This window comes from Oncorhynchus gorbuscha, linkage group LG10, assembly GCF_021184085.1.
Source record: "Oncorhynchus gorbuscha isolate QuinsamMale2020 ecotype Even-year linkage group LG10, OgorEven_v1.0, whole genome shotgun sequence".
In the NCBI taxonomy this organism is placed as follows: Eukaryota; Metazoa; Chordata; class Actinopteri; order Salmoniformes; family Salmonidae; genus Oncorhynchus; species Oncorhynchus gorbuscha.
This window is the reverse complement of record NC_060182.1, coordinates 45,304,474-45,329,629: the sequence shown is the minus strand read 5'-3', so window position 1 is coordinate 45,329,629 and position 25,156 is coordinate 45,304,474. Positions and strand designations below refer to the sequence as shown.

General features: G+C 44.4%; 1 protein-coding gene across 2 annotated transcripts in view; it reads right to left on the bottom strand.

The window, feature by feature from the left end:
• LOC124046174 (methylenetetrahydrofolate reductase-like) overlaps positions 1 to 21,531 on the bottom strand; it is a 34,056-nt gene extending 12,525 nt beyond the window's left edge. Inside the window, exons 1-3 of one of the 2 annotated variants that reach the window (XM_046366259.1) lie at positions 21,270 to 21,531; positions 5,857 to 6,111; positions 4,552 to 4,790 (exon numbers count right to left, since the gene is read on the bottom strand). In XM_046366259.1, coding sequence (XP_046222215.1) covers positions 4,552 to 4,790; positions 5,857 to 6,107 — 490 coding nt within the window. In that variant the 5' untranslated portion in view covers positions 6,108 to 6,111; positions 21,270 to 21,531. The remainder of the gene's footprint in view (positions 1 to 4,551; positions 4,791 to 5,856; positions 6,112 to 21,269) is intronic. The other variant, XM_046366260.1, reaches the window with a different exon arrangement.
• Between the last annotated feature and the right edge of the window lie 3,625 nt (positions 21,532 to 25,156).

Below are 25,156 nucleotides of genomic sequence, written 5' to 3'. Positions count from 1 at the left end.
AAAAGATATAAAACTGTATTTTTTTGTGAAGAATCAACAACAAGTGGGACACAATCATGAAGTGGAACGACATTTATTGGATATTTCAAAAAAATTTAACAAATTAAAAACTGAAAAATTGGGCGTGCAAAATTATTCAGCCCCCTTAAGTTAATACTTTGTAGCGCCACCTTTTGCTGCGATTACAGCTGTAAGTCGCTTGGGGTATGTCTCTATCAGTTTTGCACATCGAGAGACTGAAATCTTTTCCCATTCCTCCTTGTAAAACAGCTCGAGCTCAGTGAGGTTGGATGGAGAGCATTTGTGAGAGCATGGATGGAGAGCATTTCCACAGATTCTCGATTGGATTCAGGCCTGGACTTTGACTTGGCCATTCTAACACCTGGATATGTTTATTTTTGAACCATTCCATTGTAGATTTTGCTTTATGTTTTGGATCATTGTCTTGTTGGAAGACAAATCTCCATCCCAGTCTCAGGTCTTTTGCAGACTCCATCAGGTTTTCTTCCAGAATGGTCCTGTATTTGGCTCCATCCATCTTCCCATCAATTTTAACCATCTTCCCTGTCCCTGCTGAAGAAAAGCAGGCCCAAACCATGATGCTGCCACCACCATGTTTGACAGTGGGGATGGTGTGTTCAGGGTGATGAGCTGTGTTGCTTTTACGCCAAACATAACGTTTTGCATTGTTGCCAAAAAGTTCCATTTTGGTTTCATCTGACCAGAGCACCTTCTTCCACATGTTTGGTGTGTCTCCCAGGTGGCTTGTGGCAAACTTTAAACAACACTTTTTATGGATATCTTTAAGAAATGGCTTTCTGCTTGCCACTCTTCCATAAAGGCCAGATTTGTGCAATATACGACTGATTGTTGTCCTATGGACAGAGTCTCCTACCTCAGCTGTAGATCTCTGCAGTTCATCCAGAGTGATCATGGGCCTCTTGGCTGCATCTCTGATCAGTCTTCTCCTTATATGAGCTGAAAGTTTAGAGGGACGGCCAGGTCTTGGTAGATTTGCAGTGGTCTGATACTCCTTCCATTTCAATATTATCGCTTGCACAGTGCTCCTTGGGATGTTTAAAGCTTGGGAAATATTTTTGTATCCAAATCCGGCTTTAAACTTCTTCACAACAGTATCTCAGACCTGCCTGGTGTGTTCCTTGTTCTTCATGATGCTCTCTGCGCTTTTAACGGACCTCTGAGACTATCACAGTGCAGGTGCATTTATACGGAGACTTGATTGCACACAGGTGGATTGTATTTATCATCATTAGTCATTTAGGTCAACATTGGATCATTCAGAGATCCTCACTGAACTTCTGGAGAGAGTTTGCTGCACTGAAAGTAAAAGGGGCTGAACAATTTTGCACGCCCAATTTTTCAGTTTTTGATTTGTTAAAAAAGTTTGAAATATCCAATAAATGTCGTTCCGCTTCATGATTGTGTCCCAGTTGTTGTTGATTCTTCACAAAAAAATACAGTTTTATATCTTTATGTTTGAAGCCTGAAATGTGGCAAAAGGTCGCAAAGTTCAAGGGGGCCGAATACTTTCGCAAGGCACTGTACATAGACATGGAATCAATGGCCACTTTAATAATGTTTACAAACTGCTTTACTCATCTCATATGTATATACTGTATTCTACTCTATTTCAGTCAATGCCACTTTAGATGTGCGTTGTTGTGACTTGTTAGATACTACCGCATTGTTGGAGCTAACAACACCAGCATTTCGCTACACCCGCAATTTAATCTGCTAAATATCATTCATCATCATGGTATCTCTGTGCATTCAAATTGCCATCGACAAAATCAATTGTGTCCGTAGCTTATGCCTACCCATACCATAACCCCACCGCCACCATGGGGCACTCTGTTCACAGCAGTGACATCAGCAAACCGCTCGCCCACACAACGCAATACACACTGTCTGCCATCTGCCCGGTACAGTTGAAACCGGGATTCATCCGTGAAGAGCACACTTCTCCAGCGTGCCAGTGGCCATCGAAGGTGAGCATTTGCCCACTGAAGTCGGTTACGATGCTGAACTGCAGTCAGGTCAAGACCCTGGTGAATACGACAAGCTTCTCTGAGATTGTATAGAAATCCTTTGGTTGTGCAAACCCAGTTTCATCATCTGTCCGGGTGGCTGGTCTCAGACGAACCTGCATGTGAAGAAGTCTGATGTGGAGGTCATGGGATGGAGTGGTTACACGTGGTCTGCGGTTGTGAGGCCAGTTGGACATACTGCCAAATTCTCTAAAACAACATTTATGGTAGAGAAATGAACATTAAATTCTCTGGCAACAGCTCTGGTGGACATTTCTGCAGTCAGCTTGCCAATTGCACACTCCCTCAAAACTTGAGACGTGACAAAACTGGCCTTTTATTGTCCCCAGCACAAGGTGCACCTGTTGTTTAATCAGCTTCTTAAAATATGCCAAACCTGTCAGGTGGATAGATTATCTTGGAAAATGAGAAACGCTCACTCACAGGAACTTAAACTAATTTGTGCAAAAGGTTTGAGCAAAATAAGCTTTTTGTACATACGGAACATTTCTGGGATCTTTTATTTCACCTCATAAAACATGGAATGAACACTTTACATGTTGCGTTTATATTTTTTCTCAGTATACACTACTGGTCAAAAGTTTTATTACACCTACTCATTCAAGGGTTTTTCATTTATTTTGACTATTTTCTACATTGTAGAATAATACTGAAGACATCAAAACGATGAAATAACACATATGGAATCACGTAGCAACCAAAAAAAAGTGTTAAACAAATCTAAATATATTTTTATATTTGAGATCCTTCAAAGTAGCCATCCTTTGCCTTAATGACAGCTTTGCACACTCTTTCCTTCTTAAAAGTTCATTTGTGGAATTGCTTTCCCTCTTAATGCGTTTGAGCCAATCAGTTGTGTTGTGACAAGGTGGGGGGTATACAGAAGATAGCCATATTTGGTCAAAGAACAAGTTCATATTATGGCGAGAACAGCTCAAATTAGCAATGAGAAACGACAGTCCATCATTACTTTAAGACATGTCAGTCGATGCGGAAAGTTTCAAGAACTTTGAAAGTTTCTTCAAGTGCAGTCGCAAAAACCATCAAGCGCGATGATGAAACTGGCGCTCATGAGGACCGACGCAGGAATGGAAGATCCAGAGTTACCTCTGCTGCAGAGGATAAGTTCATTAGACTTACCAGACTCAGAAATTGCAGCCCAAATAAATGCTTCAGAGTTCAAGTTCACAGACACATCTCAACATCAACTGTTCAGAGGAGACTGTGTGAATAAGACCTTCATGGTCGAATTGCTGCAAAGAAACCACTACAGCATTCTGCAGCGATACGCCATCCCATCTGGTTTGGGCTTAGGGGGCCTATCATTTGACATGGTTTGTGATGAGTCAGAACGCAAAGTGAAGGAAAAGCAGCCAACAAGTGCTCAGCATAGGTGAGAACTCCTTCAAGACTGTTGGAAAAGCATTCCAGGTGAATCTGGTTGAGAGAATGCCAAGAGTCTGCAAAGCTGTCATCAAGGCAAAGCGTGGCAATTTGAAGAATCTCAAATATATTTTGATTTGTGTAATGCTTTTTTACTACATATGTGTTATTTCATCATTTTGATATTTTCACTATTATTCTACAATGTAGAAGATTATAAAAATAAAGAAAAACACTTGAAGTGTTTCCAAACTTGACGGGTAGTGTAGTTTCCATGCCCCTCTTGAAAAACGCTTCTTCTCAATGAGAGAAATCAGGATAAATAAGGGTTAAACTGAGCCGCAGCGATATGATTTTACCACAAGCCACAATGTGAACCAAAGCAATTGCAATGAGAGCGATGCAGGAGGCTGTAATTGTGAGCGATATGACATGGCCACGGGCAGCAATATGAACAAACTTGTTTTAACTTGTTTTAACTTCAAATATCAAGCTCGCATCCGCTACAAGACCATGGTGCTTGCCTACGGAGCTGTGAGGGGAACGGCACCTCAGTACCTCCAGGCTCTGATCAGGCCCTACACCCAAACAAGGGCACTGCGTTCATCCACCTCTGGCCTGCTCGCCTCCCTACCACTGAGGAAGTACAGCTCCCGCTCAGCCCAGTCAAAACTGTTCGCTGCTCTGGCCCCCCAATGGTGGAACAAACTCCCTCACGACGCCAGGACAGCGGAGTCAATCACCACCTTCCGGAGACACCTGAAACCCCACCTCTTTAAGGAATACCTAGGATAGGATAAGTAATCCCTCTCACCCCCCCCCTTTAAGATTCAGATGCACTATTGTAAAGTGACTGTTCCACTGGATGTCATAAGGTGAATGCACCAATTTGTAAGTCGCTCTGGATAAGAGCGTCTGCTAAATGACTTAAATGTAAATGTAAATATCAGGCAGACCCTCAGGCTATTGGAATACAATAGCCAAGCGCACACACAAACACTCCTACAATAGACTAACCTTAACCGTTAAGAGGAAAATATGAAAACTGCCCTTAGACATGTGCCTATGTGCAACGTCACCCTACTCGATGTGGCCCTACCTCCTCTTAGAGCCATGATGTTCTTCAGGCCAAGGTGTTTGGCTTTGCTCAGGTATCCAGTGATCTTTTCTTTGGTCTGGTTGCAGCAGGTCAGGTGCAGGATGCTCTCCAGACCACAGTAGTTGACCGCTGTGCTGGCAATCATCATAGAGGAGGTCTCCTTGTCCGAACCTGGGTCCCCCGCCGGATGCCAGGTAATATCTATGAACAGGGGCCCCCCAGAGCCCATGCGATCAAATCTGAATGGGAAAAATGGGAGAGAGAGCAGATGTGGTTAGTTAGTAGCTGCTTTTAGCAACTCTAGTATTTACACGTCCCTAGCGTTGCTGGGAATTGGCTGGCAAAAAAAATGAATAGTCCACCGGAAGTTCAATACATTTCCATTTCAAATATTGATTGTCCGTTGGCTTGGTCCTTATGCATGGGTGAATTTGAGAATTAAAAAAAAACATGTAATTTAACATATAATTAAACAGATTTTCCAAACGTGGATCTGTTGTACATGCATGCAGCAGCTCCTCAGCTAGGTCAAATCCTCTCTGCTTACCTCATGTCAAAATAAAAGTCCCTCACAAGTCCTTGCTTTTTATGGCACACATTCATGATGTAAGTGTAGAGAAATTGGGTCTTCAACAGACCCACGTTTGGAAAGTCTGTTTAATATATGTTCTATTATATGTTTTTTTCTCAATTTCCCTCCTGCCTAAGGAACAATCCTACGGACAATCGGCAGAGTAAGTAAAAATTGAATTTTATTCTGGCAGACTATTCCGTTTTTTTTGCAAGCTAATTACACACTAGCGTTGCTAAAAGTAGTTACTTAGCAGTTTAGCGAGCAGATCCGACCCACTTGCTTCCAGCTGCACTAGGAACAGACAGGCTTCCTGTGTAGATTATGACAACGTGGAGCCAGCGCAAAATATGGCTCGGAAAACGTACCTCAATCCAGGAATGAGAAATACGTTGTACTCCAAAATTGCCCCATTAACCCAACTATTACAGAGAATATTGAACAACTGCTAGCTAACTATCAGTTATACATTCTTCTCGGTGTAACAGTTGGGATAATGGGACAATTTGCAGTACAATGCATTTCTCATCCCTGGATTGAGGTACATTTTCCAAGCCATATCTCACACTGGCGTCGCTGTGTCTTAATCTACACAGGAACCCTGTCCATTCCTAGTGCAGCTGTAAGGAACCAGGTCGGATCCGCTAGCTAGTTAGCTGCTAATTTCAAACTCTGACCTCGTTGAGAGTTACTAGCTAGAACAAGCTAACGGCAAATGAGTTTCAGCTACAGACCTCGAGACGAGATTGACAGCCCCACTGGCAGTACGAGGGGGGAAGAACTCTAGGGAAAACCAGTGGTCGCCTGACTCTGTCCGCCTGCGCATCTTGTCCCGTAGCCTTTCCGTGCGGTCGGCAGCCAGCACAGGCGTCGAGGAGCGAGAGCTCTCCTTGGAACTCTCGCCGCCGCTGTTGCTCGTGCCACTTGAGTTGCTTTTGGTGCATGTTCGCCAGGCGTCGTCGACTCTCTGCACATTATTCACCATGCTGCTGCAGAATAAAAAACAGTGTTTGACTCCCAAACTGTCCTGAGTGTGCTTAAACTGAAGCTCTCCCTATCCCACACACACAAATGGGTATTCCTGGTGAAAATGTGAAAGACATGCTAGCCAGCATGCAACACTGCTTGCTTGCTAGCTAGCTAGCTAGCTGTTGAACATAATTGATGTAGGTAAATTAGAGACAAGTGTTCAAGAATATATGATTTGCACATGTAAAATATGAATTGTACCTGTATAATCAGTTTTGTAGTGGCAAAAAAATATTTGCAAACATGTAACTTATTTTGAGAATAAATGCTGATCTTAACTTTCTTTGACAATAAAGTTTCTACCATTGTTTCCTATGACTGAAAATAGCTGTTCTATTATAAACTATCACTAACCCCGTTTGCACGAGGATTTCTACTTCACTGAGTCGGAGGCAAAAGACATTGATTTTCCCGGACCAGGCCCAAATCCCAGACACTCGTAGAAGGCGCAAAAGAGGCTGGCATGTGGGCACCCCGGTGCGACTATGGCGGCGAAATAATAAAAATTGCTTCTACCCTCTGTTCTATTGGTGAATGTGAAATCGCTGGAGGCTAAACTGGACAAGCTCCGAATGAGACCATCCTATCAACAGGACATTAAGAACTGTAATATACTATGCTTCTCTGAGTCATGGCTGAAGAAGCACATGGATAATATACAGTTGAAGTCGGAAGTGTACATACACCTTAGCCAAATACATTTAAACTCATTTCGTCACAATTCCTGACATTTAATCCTAGTAAAAATTCCCTGTCTTAGGTCAGTTAGGATCACCACTTTATTTAAGAATGTGAAATGTCAGAATAATAGTGGAGAGAATGATTTATTTCAGCTTTTATTTATTTAATCACATTCCCAGTGGGTCAGAAATTTACATACACTCAATAAGTATTTGGTAGAATTGCATTTAAATTGTTTAACTTGGGTCAAATGTTTTGGGTAGCCTCCCACAAGGTTCCCACAATAAGTTGGGTGAATTCTGGTCCATTCCTCCTGACAGAGCTGGTGTAACTGAGTCAGGTTTGTAGGCCTCCTTGCTCGCACAGACACAAGCTTTCACTTCCTGACTGATGTCTTGAGATGTTGCTTCAATATATCCACATCATTTTCACTCCTCATGATGCCATCTATTTTGAAGTGCACCAGTCCCTCCTGCAGCAAAGCACCCCAAAACATGATGTTGCCACCCCCATGCTTCAAGGTTGGGATAGTGTTCTTCGGCTTGCAAGCCTCCCCCTTTTCCTCCAAACATAACGATGGTCATTATGGCCAAACAGTTCTATTTTTCTTTCATCAGACCAGAGGACATTTCTCCAAATAGTACGATCTTTGTCCCCATGTGCAGTTGCAAACCGTAGTCTGGCTTTTTTATGGAGGTTTTGGAGCAGTGGCTTCTTCCTTGCTGAGCGGCCTATTAGGACTCGTTTTACTGTGGATATAGATACTTTTGTTTCCTCAAGCATCTCCACAAGGTCCTTTGCTGTTGTTCTGGGATTGATTTGCACTTTTTGCACCAAAGTAGGTTCATCTCTAGGAGACAGAACGCGTCTCCTTCCTGAGCGGTATGGCGGGTTCGTGGTCCCATGGTGTTTATATTTGCGTACTATTGTTTGTACAGATGAACGTGGTACCTTCAGGCATTGGCAAATCGCTCCCAAGGATGAACCAGACTTGTGGAGGTCTACAATTTTTTTCTGAGATCTTAGCTGATTTCTTTTGATTTTCCCATGATGTCCAGCAAAGAAGCACTGAGTTTGAATGTAGGCCTTGAAATACATCCACAGGTACACCTCCAATTGACTAAAATTATGTCAATTAGCCTATCAGACGCTTCTAAAGCCATGACATAAATTTCTGGAATTTTCCAAGCTGTTTAAAGGCACAGTCAACTTAGTGTATGTAAACTTCTGACCCACTGGAATTGTGATACAGTGAATTAAGTGAAATAATCTGTCTGTTAACAATTGTTGGAAAAATGACTTGTGTCATGCACAAACTAGTTCTTACTGACTTGCCAGAACTAGTTTGTTAACAAGACATTTGTGGAGTGGTTGATAAAAGAGTTTTAATGACTCCACCCTAAGTCTATGTAAACTTACAACTTCACCTGTAAATCTAGCTGTTTTTTCTATGCATTAGCAGGACAGAATGTAAGAGAACAGTAAGTGGTGGTGGTCACTTAATTAACAGCTGGTGTACAATCTCTAATATTAAGGAAGTCTCAAGGTCCTGCTTGCATGAGTTAGAATACCTTATGATAAACTGTAGACCATACTATTTAATACTTGAGTTTCTGTATTTTCCTAGCTGTCTATTTACCACCGCAAACCAATGCTGCCACTAAGACTGCACTCAACGAGCTGTATAGGGCCATAAGCGAAAAAGAAAATGCTCATCCAGAGGAAGTGCACCTGGTGGCCGGAGATTTTAATGCAGCATTCCACCTGTGCAACTAGAGTAGAAAAATATCTAGATCACCTTTACGCAACACAAAGCTCTCCCCTGCCCTCCATTTGGCAAATCGGAGCATAACTCTATCGTCCTTATTCCTGCTTGCAAGCAAAAACTCAAAACAGGAAGTACCAGTGACATGCTCAATACGGAAGTGGTCAGATGAAGCGGATGGCAAGACATAGGACTGTTTTGCTAGCGCAGACTGGAATATTCTGGGATTCATCCGACAGAAATAAGGAGTCTACCACATCAGTCACCAGCTTCATTAATAAGTGCATCGACAACGTTGTCCCCATAGTGAACGTATTGTATAGTGTGTTGGAGCGAGCGGTCGCATCGGCACTTCGCTCCGCAGGTAGTATAACTTTTTCATTACATTTCATTATAGCACAACGGTTTGATTTGTCTAATCTTAGCAATTTCTTCTTAGCTAGCTACATAGCCGTCTTTATATCAAAGATAATTGCGTAATTATCGTATTTCGCCGTCCTAACGTAGTCTTCACTAGCCAGCTAGCTAACGTCCACTGATTAGCTGTACTGGAGAAACTATTACACTCAACTGAACGACTTGATTAGTGTAGTGTTAGCTAGCTACATAGCTGTCTTTGCTGTCTTCGTATCTTCGTATCCAAGATAATTGTGTAGTTTAGAGTGTGTAGTAGTGATTATCTTAATTTACCGAGGTTAGCTAGCCAGCTATTTGTCGTCCTTAACGTAGGAGACTCTGCTAGCTAGCCAACAGCTAGCCAACGTCTTCTGCATAGAACTCAACAACCCGGTCGCATTCACAGGTAGTATCACATTTTCATTTCATTACAGTACAACGGTTTGATTTGTTTGATCGTAGCTAGCTACATAGCTAGCTACATAGCCATCTTTGTATCAAAGATAATTGTGTAGTCTAGAGCGATTCTCTAGGTTAGCTAGCCAGCTATTGTCGTTCTTTTAACGCAACGTAACGTAAACAACACTGCTAGCTAACTAGCTAGCCCCCGAATAGCAGCACTGTTGAAACTATTACACTCAATGGAACGACTTCATTAGTGTAGTGTCAACAACGCACCCACTGCCAGCTAGCCTACTTCAGCAGTACTGTATCATTTTAATCATTTTAGTCAATAAGATTCTTGCTACGTAAGCTTAACTTTCTGAACATGTAGTCGTGTAGTCCATGTAGTCGTGTAGTCCACTTGTCATTCCAATCTCCTTTGCATTAGCGTAGCCTCTTCTGTAGCCTGTCAACTATGTGTCTGTCTATCCCTGTTCTCTCCTCTCTGCACAGACCATACAAACGCTCCACACCGCGTGGCCGCGGCCACCCTAATCTGGTGGTCCCAGCGCGCACGACCCACGTGGAGTTCCAGGTCTCCGGTAGCCTCTGGAACTGCCGATCTGCGGCCAACAAGGCAGAGTTCATCTCAGCCTTTGCCTCCCTCCAGTCCCTCGACTTCTTGGCACTGACGGAAACATGGATCACCACAGACAACACTGCTACTCCTACTGCTCTCTCTTCGTCCGCCCACGTGTTCTCGCACACCCCGAGAGCTTCTGGTCAGCGGGGTGGTGGCACCGGGATCCTCATCTCTCCCAAGTGGTCATTCTCTCTTTCTCCCCTTACCCATCTGTCTATCGCCTCCTTTGAATTCCATGCTGTCACAGTTACCAGCCCTTTCAAGCTTAACATCCTTATCATTTATCGCCCTCCAGGTTCCCTCTGAGAGTTCATCAATGAGCTTGATGCCTTGATAAGCTCGTTTCCTGAGGACGGCTCACCTCTCACAGTTCTGGGCGACTTCAACCTCCCCACGTCTACCTTTGACTCATTCCTCTCTGCCTCCTTCTTTCCACTCCTCTCCTCTTTTGACCTCACCCTCTCACCTTCCCCCCCTACTCACAAGGCAGGCAATACGCTCGACCTCATCTTTACTAGATGCTGTTCTTCCACTAACCTCATTGCAACTCCCCTCCAAGTCTCCGACCACTACCTTGTATCCTTTTCCCTCTCGCTCTCATCCAACACCTCCCACACTGCCCCTACTCGGATGGTATCGCGCCGTCCCAACCTTCGCTCTCTCTCCCCCGCTACTCTCTCCTCTTCCATCCTATCATCTCTTCCCTCTGCTCAAACCTTCTCCAACCTATCTCCTGATTCTGCCTCCTCAACCCTCCTCTCCTCCCTCTCTGCATCCTTTGACTCTCTATGTCCCCTATCCTCCAGGCCGGCTCGGTCCTCCCCTCCCGCTCCGTGGCTCGATGACTCATTGCGAGCTCACAGAACAGGGCTCCGGGCAGCCAATCGGAAATGGAGGAAAACTCGCCTCCCTGCGGACCTGGCATCCTTTCACTCCCTCCTCTCTACATTTTCCTCCTCTGTCTCTGCTGCTAAAGCCACTTTCTACCACTCTAAATTCCTGAATCCTCCTCCCCCCCTCCTCCCTCTCTGCAGATGACTTCGTCAACCATTTTGAAAAGAAGGTCGACGACATCCGATCCTCGTTTGCTAAGTCAAACGACACCGCTGGTTCTGCTCACACTGCCCTACCCTGTGCTCTGACCTCTTTCTCCCCTCTCTCTCCAGATGAAATCTCGCGTCTTGTGACGGCCGGCCGCCCAACAACCTGCCCGCTTGACCCTATCCCTTCCTCTCTTCTCCAGACCATTTCCGGAGACCATCTCCCTTACCTCACCTCACTCATCAACTCATCCCTGACCGCTGGCTACGTCCCTTCCGTCTTCAAGAGAGCGAGAGTTGCACCCCTTCTGAAAAAACCTACACTCGATCCCTCCGATGTCAACAATTACAGACCAGTATCCCTTCTTTCTTTTCTCTCCAAAACTCTTGAACGTGCCGTCCTTGGCCAGCTCTCCCGCTATCTCTCTCTGAATGACCTTCTTGATCCAAATCAGTCAGGTTTCAAGACTAGTCATTCAACTGAGACTGCTCTCCTCTGTATCACGGAGGCACTGCTAAAGCTAACTCTCTCTCCTCTGCTCTCATCCTTCTAGATCTATCGGCTGCCTTCGATACTGTGAACCATCAGATCCTCCTCTCCACCCTCTCCGAGTTGGGCATCTCCAACGCGGCCCACGCTTGGATTGCGTCCTACCTGACAGGTCACTCCTACCAGGTGGCGTGGCGAGAATCTGTCTCCTCACCACGCGCTCTCACCACTGGTGTCCCCCAGGGCTCTGTTCTAGGCCCTCTCCTATTCTCGCTATACACCAAGTCACTTGGCTCTGTCATAACCTCACATGGTCTCTCCTATCATTGCTATGCAGACGACACACAATTAATCTTCTCCTTTCCCCCTTCTGATGACCAGGTGGCGAATCGCATCTCTGCATGTCTGGCAGACATATCAGTGTGGATGACGGATCACCACCTCAAGCTGAACCTCGGCAAGACGGAGCTGCTCTTCCTCCCGGGGAAGGACTGCCCGTTCCATGATCTTGCCATCACGGTTGACAACTCCATTGTGTCCTCCTCCCAGAGCGCTAAGAACCTTGACGTGATCCTGGACAACACCCTGTCGTTCTCAACCAATATCAAGGCGGTGGCCCGTTCCTGTAGGTTCATGCTCTACAACATCCGCAGAGTACGACCCTGCCTCACACAGTAAGCGGCGCAGGTCCTAATCCAGACACTTGTCATCTCCCGTCTGGATTACTGCAACTCGCTGTTGGCTGGGCTCCCTGCCTGTGCCATTAAACCCCTTCAACTCATCCAGAACGCCGCAGCCCGTCTGGTGTTCAACCTTCCCAAGTTCTCTCACGTCACCCCGCTCCTCTGTTCTCTCCACTGGCTTCCAGTTGAAGCTCGCATCCGCTACAAGAACATGGTGCTTGCCTACAGAGCTGTGAGGGGAACGGCACCTCAGTACCTCCAGGCTCTGATCAGGCCCTACACCCAAACAAGGGCACTGCGTTCATCCACCTCTGGCCTGCTCGCCTCCCTACCACTGAGGAAGTACAGCTCCCGCTCAGCCCAGTCAAAACTGTTCGCTGCTCTGGCCCCCCCAATGGTGGAACAAACTCCCTCACGACGCCAGGACAGCGGAGTCAATCACCACCTTCCGGAGACACCTGAAACCCCACCTCTTTAAGGAATACCTAGGATAGGATAAGTAATCCCTCTCACCCCCCCCCCCTTTAAGATTTAGATGCACTATTGTAAAGTGACTGTTCCACTGGATGTCATAAGGTGAATGCACCAATTTGTAAGTCGCTCTGGATAAGAGCGTCTGCTAAATGACTTAAATGTAAATGTAAATGTAAACATATGTACATATCCCAACCAAATCAAATCAAATTGTATTTGTCACATACACATGGTTAGCAGATGTTAATGCGAGTGTAGAGAAATGCTTGTGCTTCTAGTTCCGACAATGCAGTGATAACCAACAAGTAATCTAACTAACAATTCCAAAACTACTGTCTTATACACAGTGTAAGGGGATAAAGAATATGTGCATAAGGATATATGAATGAGTGATGGTACAGGGCAGCATACAGTAGATGGTATCGAGTACAGTATATACATATGAGTATGTAGACAAAGTAAACAAAGTGGCATAGTTAAAGTGGCTAGTGATACATGTATTACATAAGGATGCAGTCGATGATATAGAGTACAGTATATGCGTATGCATATGAGATTAATAATGTAGGGTAAGTAACATTATATAAGGTAGCATTGTTTAAAGTGGCTAGTGATATATTTACATCATTTCCCATCAATTCCCATGATTAAAGTGGCTGAAGTTGGGTCAGTGTCAATGACAGTGTGTTGGCAGCAGCCACTCAATGTTAGTGGTGGCTGTTTAACAGTCTGATGGCCTTGAGATAGAAGCTGTAATCCAGTCTCTCGGTCCCAGCTTTGATGCACCTGTACTGACCTCGCCTTCTGGATGATAGCGGGGTGAACAGGCAGTGGCTCGGGTGGTTGATGTCCTTGATGATCTTTATGGCCTTCCTGTAACATCGGGTGGTGTAGGTGTCCTGGAGAGCAGGTAGTTTGCCCCCGGTGATGCGTTGTGCAGACCTCACTACCCTCTGGAGAGCCTTACGGTTGAGGGCGGAGCAGTTGCCGTACCAGGCGGTGATACAGCCCGCCAGGATGCACTCGATTGTGCATCCGTAGAAGTTTGTGAGTGCTTTTGGTGACTAGCCAAATTTCTTCAGCCTCCTGAGGTTGAAGAGGCGCTGCTGCGCCTTCTTCACGACGCTGTCAGTGTGAGTGGACCAATTCAGTTTGTCTGTGATGTGTATGCCGAGGAACTTAAAACTTGCTACCCTCTCCACTACTGTTCCATCGATGTGGATAGGGGGATGTTCCCTCAAGTCCACAATCATCTCCTTAGTTTTGTTGACATTGAGTGTGAGGTTATTTTCCTGACACCACACTCCGAGGGCCCTCACCTCCTCCCTGTAGGCCGTCTCGTCGTTGTTGGTAATCAAGCCTACCACTGTTGTGTCGTCCGCAAACTTGATGATTGAGTTGGAGGCGTGCGTGGCCACGCAGTCGTGGGTGAACAGGGAGTACAGGAGAGGGCTCAGAACGCACCCTTGTGGGGCCCCCGTGTTGAGGATCAGCGGGGAGGAGATGTTGCCTACCCTCACCACCTGGGGGCGGCCCGTCAGGAAGTCCAGTACCCAGTTGCACAGGGCGGGGTCGAGACCCAGGGTCTCGAGCTTGATGACGAGCTTGGAGGGTACTATGGTGTTGAATGCCGAGCTGTAGTTGATGAACAGCATTCTCACATAGGTATTCCTCTTGTCCATGTGGGTTAGGGCAGTGTGCAGTGTGGTTGAGATTGCGTCGTCTGTGGACCTATTTGGCCGGTAAGCAAATTGGAGTGGGTCTAGGGTGTCAGGTAGGGTGGAGGTGATATGGTCCTTGACTAGTCTCTCAAAGCACTTCATGATGACGGAAGTGAGTGCTACGGGGCGGTAGTCGTTTAGCTCAGTTACCTTAGCTTTCTTGGGAACAGGAACAATGGTGGCCCTCTTGAAGCATGTGGGAACAGCGGACTGGTATAGGGATTGATTGAATATGTCTGTAAACACACCGGCCAGCTGGTCTGCGCATGCTCTGAGGGCGCGGCTGGGGATGCCGTCTGGGCCTGCAGCCTTGCGAGGGTTAACACGTTTAAATGTCTTACTCACCTCGGCTGTAGTGAAGGAGAGACTGCATGTTTTCGTTGCAGGCCGTGTCAGTGGCACTGTATTGTCCTCAAAGCAGGCAAAAAAGTTATTTAGTCTGCCTGGGAGCAAGACATCCTGGTCCGTGACTGGGCTGGGTTTCTTCTTGTAGTCCGTGATTGACTGTAGACCCTGCCACATGCCTCGTGTCTGAGCCGTTGAATTGAGATTCTACTTTGTCTCTGTACTGACGCTTAGCTTGTTTAATAGCCTTGCGGAGGGAATAGCTGCATTGTTTATATTCGGTCATGTTACCAGACACCTTGCCCTGATTAAAAGCAGTGGTTCACGCTTTCAGTTTCACGCGAATGCTGCCATCAATCCACGGTTTCTGGTTAGGGAATGTTTTTATCGTTGCTATGGGAACGACATCTTCAACGCACGTTCTTATGAACTCGCACACCGAATCAGAGTATTCGTCAATATTTTTATCTGACGCAATACGAAACATGTCCCAGTCCACGTGATGGAAGCAGTCTTGGAGTGTGGAGTCAGCTTGGTCGGACCAGCGTTGGACAGACCTCAGCGTGGGAGCCTCTTGTTTAAGTTTCTGTCTGTAGGCAGGGATCAACAAAATGGAGTCGTGGTCAGCTTTTCCGAAAGGGGGCGGGGCAGGGCCTTATATGCGTCGCGGAAGTTAGAGTAACAATGATCCAAGGTTTTACCACCCCTGGTTGCGCAATCGATATGCTGATAAAATTTAGGGAGTCTTGTTTTCAGATTAGCTTTGTTAAAATCCCCAGCTACAATGAATGCAGCCTCCGGATAAATGGTTTCCAGTTTGCAAAGAGTTAAATAAAGTTTGTTCAGAGCCATCGATGTGTCTGCTTGGGGGGGATATATACGGCTGTGATTATAATCGAAGAGAATTCTCTTGGTAGATAATGCGGTCTACATTTGATTGTGAGGAATTCTAAATCAGGTGAACAGAAGGATTTGAGTTCCTGTATGTTTCTTTCATCACACCATGTCTCGTTAGTCATGAGGCATACGCCCCCGCCACTCTGCTTACCAGAAAGATGTTTGTTCCTGTCGGCGCGATGCGTGGAGAAACCCGTTGGCTGCACCGCCCCGGATAGCGTCTTCCCAGTGAGCCATGTTTCCGTGAAGCAGAGGACGTTACAGTCTCTGATGTCCCTCTGGAATGCTACCCTTGCTCGGATTTCATCAACCTTGTTGTCAAGAGACTGGACATTGGCAAGAAGAATGCTAGGGAGTGGTGTGCGATGTGCCCATGTCCTGAGTCTGACCAGAAGACCGCTACGTTTCCCTCTTTTACGAAGTCATTTTTTTGGGGGGTCGCTGCATGGAATCAATTCCGTTGACCTGTTTGTAAGGCAGAACACAGGATCCGCGTCGCGGAAAACATATTCTTGGTCGTACTGATGGTGAGTTGACGCTGATCTTATATTCAGTAGTTCTTCTCGACTGTATGTAATGAAACCTAAGATGACCTGGGGTACTAATGTAAGAAATAACACGTAAAAAAATCAAAAAACTGCATAGTTTCCTAGGAACGCGAAGCGAGGTGGCCATCTCTGTCGGCGCCGGAAGTGTCCTGACCAGAAGCCATGGATTACAGGCAACATCTGAGTTAAAAGTTAGAGCTGCCGCTTTTAAGGAGCAGGACACTATCCGGACATTTATAAGAAATCCCACTACGCCCTCCGATGAACCATCAAACAGGCAAAGAGTAAAAACAGGACTATGATCGAAACTTGTTCAACAGTCACAAGGCTACAGGGCCAGATGTATTACCAGGACGCATTCTGACCCATTCTGGAATACCCACGTTTCAAGCAAACCACCATAGCCCTTGAGCCTAAGAAAGCCAAGGTAACCTGTCTAAATTACTACCACCCCATAGAACTCACATCTGTACCCATGAAATGATTTGAAAGAATGGCCATGGCTCACATCAACACCATCATCCCAGAAACACTTTCCCACCTGGACAAAAGGAACACCTACGTGAGAACTGTTCATTGACTATAGCTCCATGTTCAACACCATAGTGCCCTCCAAGCTCCTCACTAAGCTTAGGACTCCTCCCTCTGCAACTGGGTCCTTGACATCCTGATGGCCACCCCCAGGTGGTGAGGGTAGGCAACAACACATCTGCCACGCTGACCCTCAATACAAGAGCCCCTCACGAGTGTGTGCTCAGTCCCCTCCTGTACTCCCTACCACGACTGTGTGGCCATGCACAACTCCAACACCATCATTAAAGTTTGGCGACAAAACAACGGTGGCAGGCCTGATCACCGACGATGATGACAGCCAATTAGGGATCAGATCAGAAACATCTCCCTCAGCATGGGCAAGACAAAAGGTGCTTATCGTGGACTACAGGAAATGGAGGGCCGAACATGCCCTCATCCACTTTGACAGGGCTGTAGTAGAGCAGGTCAAGAGCTTCATGTTCCTTGGTGTATACATCACTAAGGAACTATTATGATCTAAACACCAACACAGTTGACAATGCCCCTACCCCCTCAGGAGGCTGAAATTATTTGGCATGGGCCCTCTTATCCTCAAAAAGTTCTACAGTTGCACCATTGAGAGCATCTTGACTGGCTGCATCACCTCTTGGTATGGCAACTGCTCGGCATTTGACCGCAAAGCATTATGGAGGGTAGTGCGTACTGCCCAGTACATCACTGGGGCCATACTCCCTGCCATCCAGGAGCTCTGTACCAGCCGGTGTCAGACAAAGGCCCTAAAAATATTAAAAGACTCAAACCACCAAGCACAAATGCAATGATATACATTTTATTGGCTTCCTGTATGAGCTGCTTTTCCTGAAAATGTCTATCTGACATAGCTAGCTAGTTGTTGTTGTAGTGCAATTTCCATTAAATGTTACAGCCCCAACATGATCATGTAGTCATGCATCTGCAGACCAGCAAGGAGGAGAAAAGCCTGCTTGCGTGAGATAGCTAGCTAGTTTATGTTGTTCAAGCTATAATATTAGATCACATTTACAGGAAATGCAGCTCAAATAGCAAGCCAATTTCAATGATAGACATTTTTTGGGTTTGACATTGACATCTAGGTATCTAATCTTTTTTTAATAGCTGTAGCAGTTTGCTCTCGTCTCGTCTGGGCACTGCAACAGCCAAATTGAAGCAACTACACATCTAATCTTTCCCATCCCCTCATCTTGATTCTACAGGGAGCTAGCCTTTTCTCTTCAAAACATCACTAGCAAGCTTGCTAGATCTCAGCTTGCTAACTAGCAAAGCAAACAAACTGTCTACACACCAAATATACACAGAGCAAACAATAATTTCCTAAATTAATGTTAGTCTCAACCATTTGAAAAGTACATAGCTAGACCTATTGCTCTGTTACACAATGTAAGAACCACTAGATACAGGCTAGCCAGAACACTCTAATGATAGCTAACTAACCAGCCATGTTATTTCGATTATTTCGATTGAGAAGAGGCCATGCCTTTCTGTAGCTTTCAAATTCTGTTAATATCATTTAGTAATTTTAACACATTTTATCCATATTAGCACAGTGGAAAACGTGCTTCCAGACCGGAACCCTGGCACCCTGTTTGAAAGCAAGTTCCAGAATGACAACACCTCACCTTATTGGTCAGAAGAATAATGCCCACCTGAATAAAATAATTCCCTACAAACCTCACTACTCCCATCATCCCCATCCAAAATACCACATAATCCCCATTCCATCCAACCTCTCTGACCCTATAAAACAACCTCTCCCTTTCTACATCATACATTTCACAAAATAATAATACATGATCATCCTCTACCATTCAGCCATTACAAATTCCAGTACCATGTTTCACTACCAATTATGCCCTAATCTCATCCTGCACAACATAACTTCCTCCCTTCTGTTCCCATTTTATGACACTATCTCCTGTACAGATTTCCTTGTACTATAGGAATGCCCTTACTACTTTTATCCCATGGTCTCTGCCACCATTTTTCCAAATCAATGTTTTATTTTCCCATCTACCTCTACCCTGTATATCCACAATATTTTCAGTTTTTTTTGCTGTTATATCTACTATATAATTTCCATAAAATGTATTTGCCAGAATCCAACAGAACTAATACCATTTATTTGTAAGCCCAACAGCATCATTCTTTTTTTTGTATTTTACCCCTTTTTCTCCCCAATTTCATGGTATCCAATTGTTTTTTTAGTAGCTCCCGTACGGACTCGAGACAAAGTTTGAAAGTCATGCGTCCTCCGATACACAAGCCGCACTGCTTCTTAACAACCAACCCAGAAGCACCAATGTGTCGGAGGAAACACTGTGCACCTGGCAGCCTTGGTTAGCCAGGAGTCGCTGGCCTACCGGCCAAACCCTCCCTTACCCGGACAACGCTAGAGGCCAATTGTGCGTCGCCCCACAGTCACAGCCGGTTACGACAGGGCCTGGGCACGAACCCAGAGTCTCTGGTGGCACAGCTGGTGCTGCAGTACAGCAGCCTTAACCACTGTGCCACCCAGGAAGCCCCTGCAGCATTAGTTTTTTTTTACCATAAATCCTCCCGTTCTGACTTCCCAGATATTAAACTACAGGAACTGACGCAGAGTCCGAACATATTACTACTCTTCTTGGTTGTTAGCAAACAATATGTGGAAAGATACACAGATAACTTGAAACACCATAAGGACCATTATTTTACTGCTCCAACAGCACCTTGCATTTTATATTAGACAAGGAATATTTCTTCCTCTTATCCAAATGGCACCTGCATCTGCATATACCCTGTCCGATATTCCCGAAGATATCATCAATCATCCACGTGAATAAGATAGGACTAATAGCACTACCCTGTGGAGTTCCATTTTCCACCTCAAATTCTCTTGATAACTCCGATCCCATCCTGCCCTGGAAGGTTCAGTCAAACAAGAAATCCATAATTCAGTTGTACATTCCCCCACTAATACCCTTTCCATTCAATTTCATCAGTAGACCTTCCCATAACATTGTATAATATGCTTTTTCAATGTCAAAATATACTATTGATATCACTTCCTTCCTTGCCAAAGCTTTGGTCAACTCAACTGTAACCAATGCATTAAGTGTAGTTCTTCCTTTTCTGAATCCACTCTGGTATAGACGTCGAACCTTTTGTTCCAGAAAATACAACAATCTGTCTACAACTTTTCCATTAATTGACATAGAGAACTTACATCAAATCTGCTGCTTGCTTATTTTATTACAACTACAAAACTTTCGCCACAGGTTAGTTGCTAAATTAGTGCCAAAACAGATTTGACATCGGCAAATGTACTTTTGATTCAGCCCATACTCTACACAGACCGGTCAGCATCACCAATCTGCAGTGGGCCTATATGCAAATAGACCATTGCCATATATGGATCTGTGCCCTTTACTTTGAACTTACAACTGGTTCTTAGTAGGATGTGCATGTTTTTGAGATCAAAACAAGAGCAGCATGTAGCCACGTGTGCACATTTTGTTCATATTCTTTGCTAGTGAGTTATTAGCCCAGTTATAGATCATTTGTAGTCAGCAATAGGAGAGTGGTTGCTTCCTTCAAGACCACACACAACACGTGTACATTTCTAGACATCTTTAAAAAGCCAGTCAAGTAAAGAGCTTTTGCCTTAAAGGGGCAGTGTTGAATTTTGAGACAGGCTTGAATAAGCTAAGTAGCTAATAGCCTGAGGCTAGCACAATTTGTCTGATTCTCTGTAATTGTATTGGAATAATAATCCATTTAATTTTGTAAAGTGGCTTCTTGAATCAAACATCCTTTTCAGTCACCTCCTTGCCTGAAGGACAAGTGACTAAACAGGTTAATGTTAAACCCTGCATGTTTTTTTTTTCTTCAAATGTCTTATGGAATGTAGACCTACATCGAACGCCACACATTGACTGCTACTGTAGGCTGAATGATTGAACAGCGATTTACATATTAAAATGTTATGGGATGCATTTTCAACATTGTTTTTTTATGTTAGGCCTACATTATGATCAAATAGCCACATTAGCCTACTTGGCCACTGTTAAAGCTCAATTAAAGCGGGTACAGCCCCTGCGCTCACAGTTAACGCGCGCTAGAAGTTTTACAGAATTTACACAAGGTTCAAGTTTGTGCTCAGCAGATCTGAAAATTGCTTAACGTTACTGCCGAAAAAAAATGTGGGACCATTGCTTGAAAGTGTTGTTGCATTTATTCTCAAAAGAAGTTAAGTGTTTGCTAATATTTTGCAACTACAAAACTGATTATATAAGTGCAACTCATATTTTACATGTGCAAATCATACTTTACATGCTTGTACAACTAACGTTATGTCTCTAATTTACCTTAATAAGAACTATCTTGCTAGTGAACCACTGAACAGAATAAACAAAATCAGCTACAAAGAGAAGGTTGGTTTGATATACTGGGCAAAAATGCAAACAGAAAATACAGAGAACGCATAGCTACCGTTAGCCTACCTGTTTCTCTCAATTATTATAGTCTATGTAGCTATTCCCCCAGGTTCGCCTCCACTTTGTGAGTAGCTAAAAGGTGGAACTGCTTATTTATGTCCGTTCCGTCCCCAGAATGAATTTTTCAACAGTAATGCCAAATATTTTTCAGTGAGATCTACTATTGGCTCCTTGATTTGTCGCTGGATTACGTTTAGCCGTTTCCGCGACGACGTAACATCACCAATATGCCTTGCTGCGGTCCACGGCATAGCGTTTTCTCCCCTCTCCCGCCGCACACACCACTGGAATGTGCTTCTATGCCTATATATTGCTCGCTTGGTGCTATTCGGGATCCTTGGGACGTCCATACCCTAACTTTTTATTTATTTATTTTTATTTTACCTTTATTTAACCAGACAAGTCAGTAAAGAACAAATTCTTATTTTCAATGACGGCCTAGGAACAGTGGGTTAACTGCCTGATCAGGGGCAGAACGACAGATTTGTACCTTGTCAGCTTGGGGGTTTGAACTCGCACCAGGGACATCGAGTGCAGTGGGGGAGGGGGAGGGCGACGATGCATCGAGTTGATGCAAAGGAGATTTTTTACACATCGACACAAACAATTACTCATTCAATAAGTACTTTTCATTACATTTCTATTGATATGGCTTTTTATCATGTCTTTTCTGCAAATATCATAATTTTTGTATTGCGTTATTCAACAGCTACAACATGGTCATTTTTGGCAGAGTTGACGTATTTTCAACCGACTAAATATATATTTATCTAACAAATTCATAAAAATTTTGAGAAAAATATAAAATAATAACTAAATGTATCACTCACATACTCTAAATTTGGTACTTACTTCTCAGGTGAATCATTGGCTCTTGGGATTAATCAAAGTAGATCAAGCTTGTGTTTATGTGACATTTGGCACATAACATTTGACATACTGTCTCTGAAAATAGTCCACCTTTCACAGTCTGTCAAGGTCCCTTTTTAGCAAGCCAGGCATACTTTTGCTTGAATTTAAACTCAGAGAGACTATTCTCAAGCTCTGAAAGAGATTATTCTCTTTTCAATGCTCACACTATTACAAATGCTTTCATCTAGGACTTTTAAACTCAACCACCTCTTTTGTAACCGTCTGTGACAGCCATAGACTGTTAGGGATGGGTGAAAAACAAACCTTGTGTAGCCCTTGAGAACCAACAAAGGACATGGTGAACTTCTATTTGGATTGAAATGGCAATAAGGAAAACAAACTCCTGTCAGAATAAGGGAATTGTAGGTTAGGGGTGCTTCAAATCAGATTTTCTCGGTCATATAAACATATTTAGCAGATGTTATTGCGGGTGTTGCGAAATGCTTGTGTTCCTAGCTCCAACAGTGCAGTTATATCTAACAAATCAAAAACAATACACACAAATCTAAAAGTAAAATTATGAAAATATATACATTTTAGGACGAGCAATGTCGAAGTGGCATTGACTAAAATACAGTAGAAAGGAATACAGTATATACATATCAAAGGAGTAAAGCAGTATATAAACATTATTAAAGTGACCAGTGATTCCATGTCTATGTGCATTTGTAAAAGCGCAAGTACAAATTGTGCAAATTGGTGCAAGTACAATCTAATGGAAAACAAGAAAGAATTCAATCAACTATTGAGAATAACTACAGTAGAAGCAAAACAGTGGTAGGCTGATCTAGACTGAGGTGGTACAACATAACCTTACATATTAATTCCTGCAACTAGTGATGTCCAACCACCCGACAAACTGCCTGCATCGACCCCATCCCCTCCTCCCTTCTACAGACCATCTCTGGAGACCCTCTCCCGTTCCTCACTTACCTCATCAACTCATCCCTGACCACTGGCTGCGTTCCCTCTGTTCAAGATTGCCAGGGTCGCTCCAGTCCTCAAGAAACCAACATTCGACCCCTCTGATGTCAAAAACTACAGACCTGTATCCCTTCTTTCTTTTCTTACCAACACTTGAGGATGCTGACTCTGACAAACTCTCTCTCAGAACGATCTTCTTGACCCTAAGGTCAAGGTTCAAGACGTGTCACTCAACTGAGACCGCTCTCCTCTGTGTCACGGAGGCTCTCTGTGCTACTCTTCCTCCCCGGTAAGACCTGCCCACACCAAGACCTCTCCATCCTGGTTGTCCCCCCCTTCCAAAATGCAAATAACCTTGGCGTGACCCTGGACAACAACCTATCGTTCTCTGCTAACATCAAAGCCACTCTGCCTGTAAAGCTTAGCCCAGGATTTAACAAATGATTGTGTGAATACAGGCTAAGCTATCCTAGGGCCAGTCTAGCCTGGGTCTATGAACAAAGCAGTGTGAAAACGGAGCTGTGAGGGGAACGGCACCTCAGTACCTCCAGGCTCTGATCAGGCCCTACACCCAAATAAGGGCACTGCGTTCATCCACCTCTGGCCTGCTCGCCTCCCTACCACTGAGGAAGTACAGCTCCCGCTCAGCTCAGTCAAAACTGTTCGCTGCTCTGGCTCCCCAATGGTGGAACAAACTCCCTCACGACGCCAGGACAGCGGAGTCAATCACCACCTTCCGGAGACACCTGAAACCCCACCTCTTTAAGGAATACCTAGGATAGGATAAAATAATCCTTCTCACCCCCCCCCCCCCTTAAAATATTTAGATGCACTATTGTAAAGTGGTTGTTCCACTGGATGTCATAAGGTGAATGCACCAATTTGTAAGTTGCTCTGGATAAGAGCGTCTGCTAAATGACTTAAATGTAAATGTAAATGAAAAGGCCTATGGTTGTTTTAATGTTCATGCAGTCCACATGTAGATGCAAATAGGACTGTTTTTATCCCCATAATGCATCCCACTTTGAAAGGCTGTGACCAATGATGGTCACCGACTTGACAAAAGTGATCCGCTTCAATCAGCCCACTCTTTCAATTTCGCCCTGGTTGCTGGTGCATTACATCATGGTGGGCGTCAATTTCAGCGCAGTGGGGTTTTCTTGTTTGATCAAAACGTCTGTCCTCTCTCATCCGTGACCCGGAAACTGATAAGTGGTAGAGAAGATTTTCCGCATTCAAAACAACTGGGAACTCGAGGTCAAATCAGGGCGTCAGTGGTCTTCAGGTCGGAAAGTCTGAGCTCTAGAAAAAGGCAAGAGTTGGATGCCCGTTCAACTTGATTTTTCCCAGTCGGAGCTCGTTTTTTCCCCGGGTTTCCAGTTGATTTTGAACACACTGCTATGGGACGTCGAACATTTCCGAGTTCTTCGTTCTGAGTTCCCAGTTGTTTTGAATGTGGCATGCGTCATTTCGTTAGTAGGCAAACGGAAGAGTGGCCTCCCCTCGTCTCCTCGATAGCCACCTTTAATCGAGGATACTCATGTGTATCCTACCGCAGAAAATTTTGAAATCAGCCACACACACTAGCGGTCAAACAGGGAAATGTTTTTTTTCCACCATTCATTCATTTTTTCCATAGGGGATTTTAGAAACAATTCAAATAAGGGCTGTGTTTTGTGTAGGTTTACTTTGGCATGACCTGTTGATAACCATGTAAGTCTCTGTCGGACAAGGTGACCTTTATCAATATATTTGCCTGTATTTACCCCCCAAAAATGAAACGCTGATTAGCTGCTAATGTGGCTATCATAAAGAACTACAAATGCCATGGTGATCTGGATGACACTACCGCATCGAGGCAAGAATCTCTGGATTAACTATCTAATGTTCACAACATTTTGAAATGAATAAATTGGCAAAATTTCCATAAATTAACAATTCTGTTAACTGTCATGGGCAAGCTTGAAATTTACACAATACCTGTTAGCAAAGGTGTCAGTTAAAGATGATGTGCAGGAGCATGAAGGGATTAGTAGACTTGCACGTCTACTTTGATG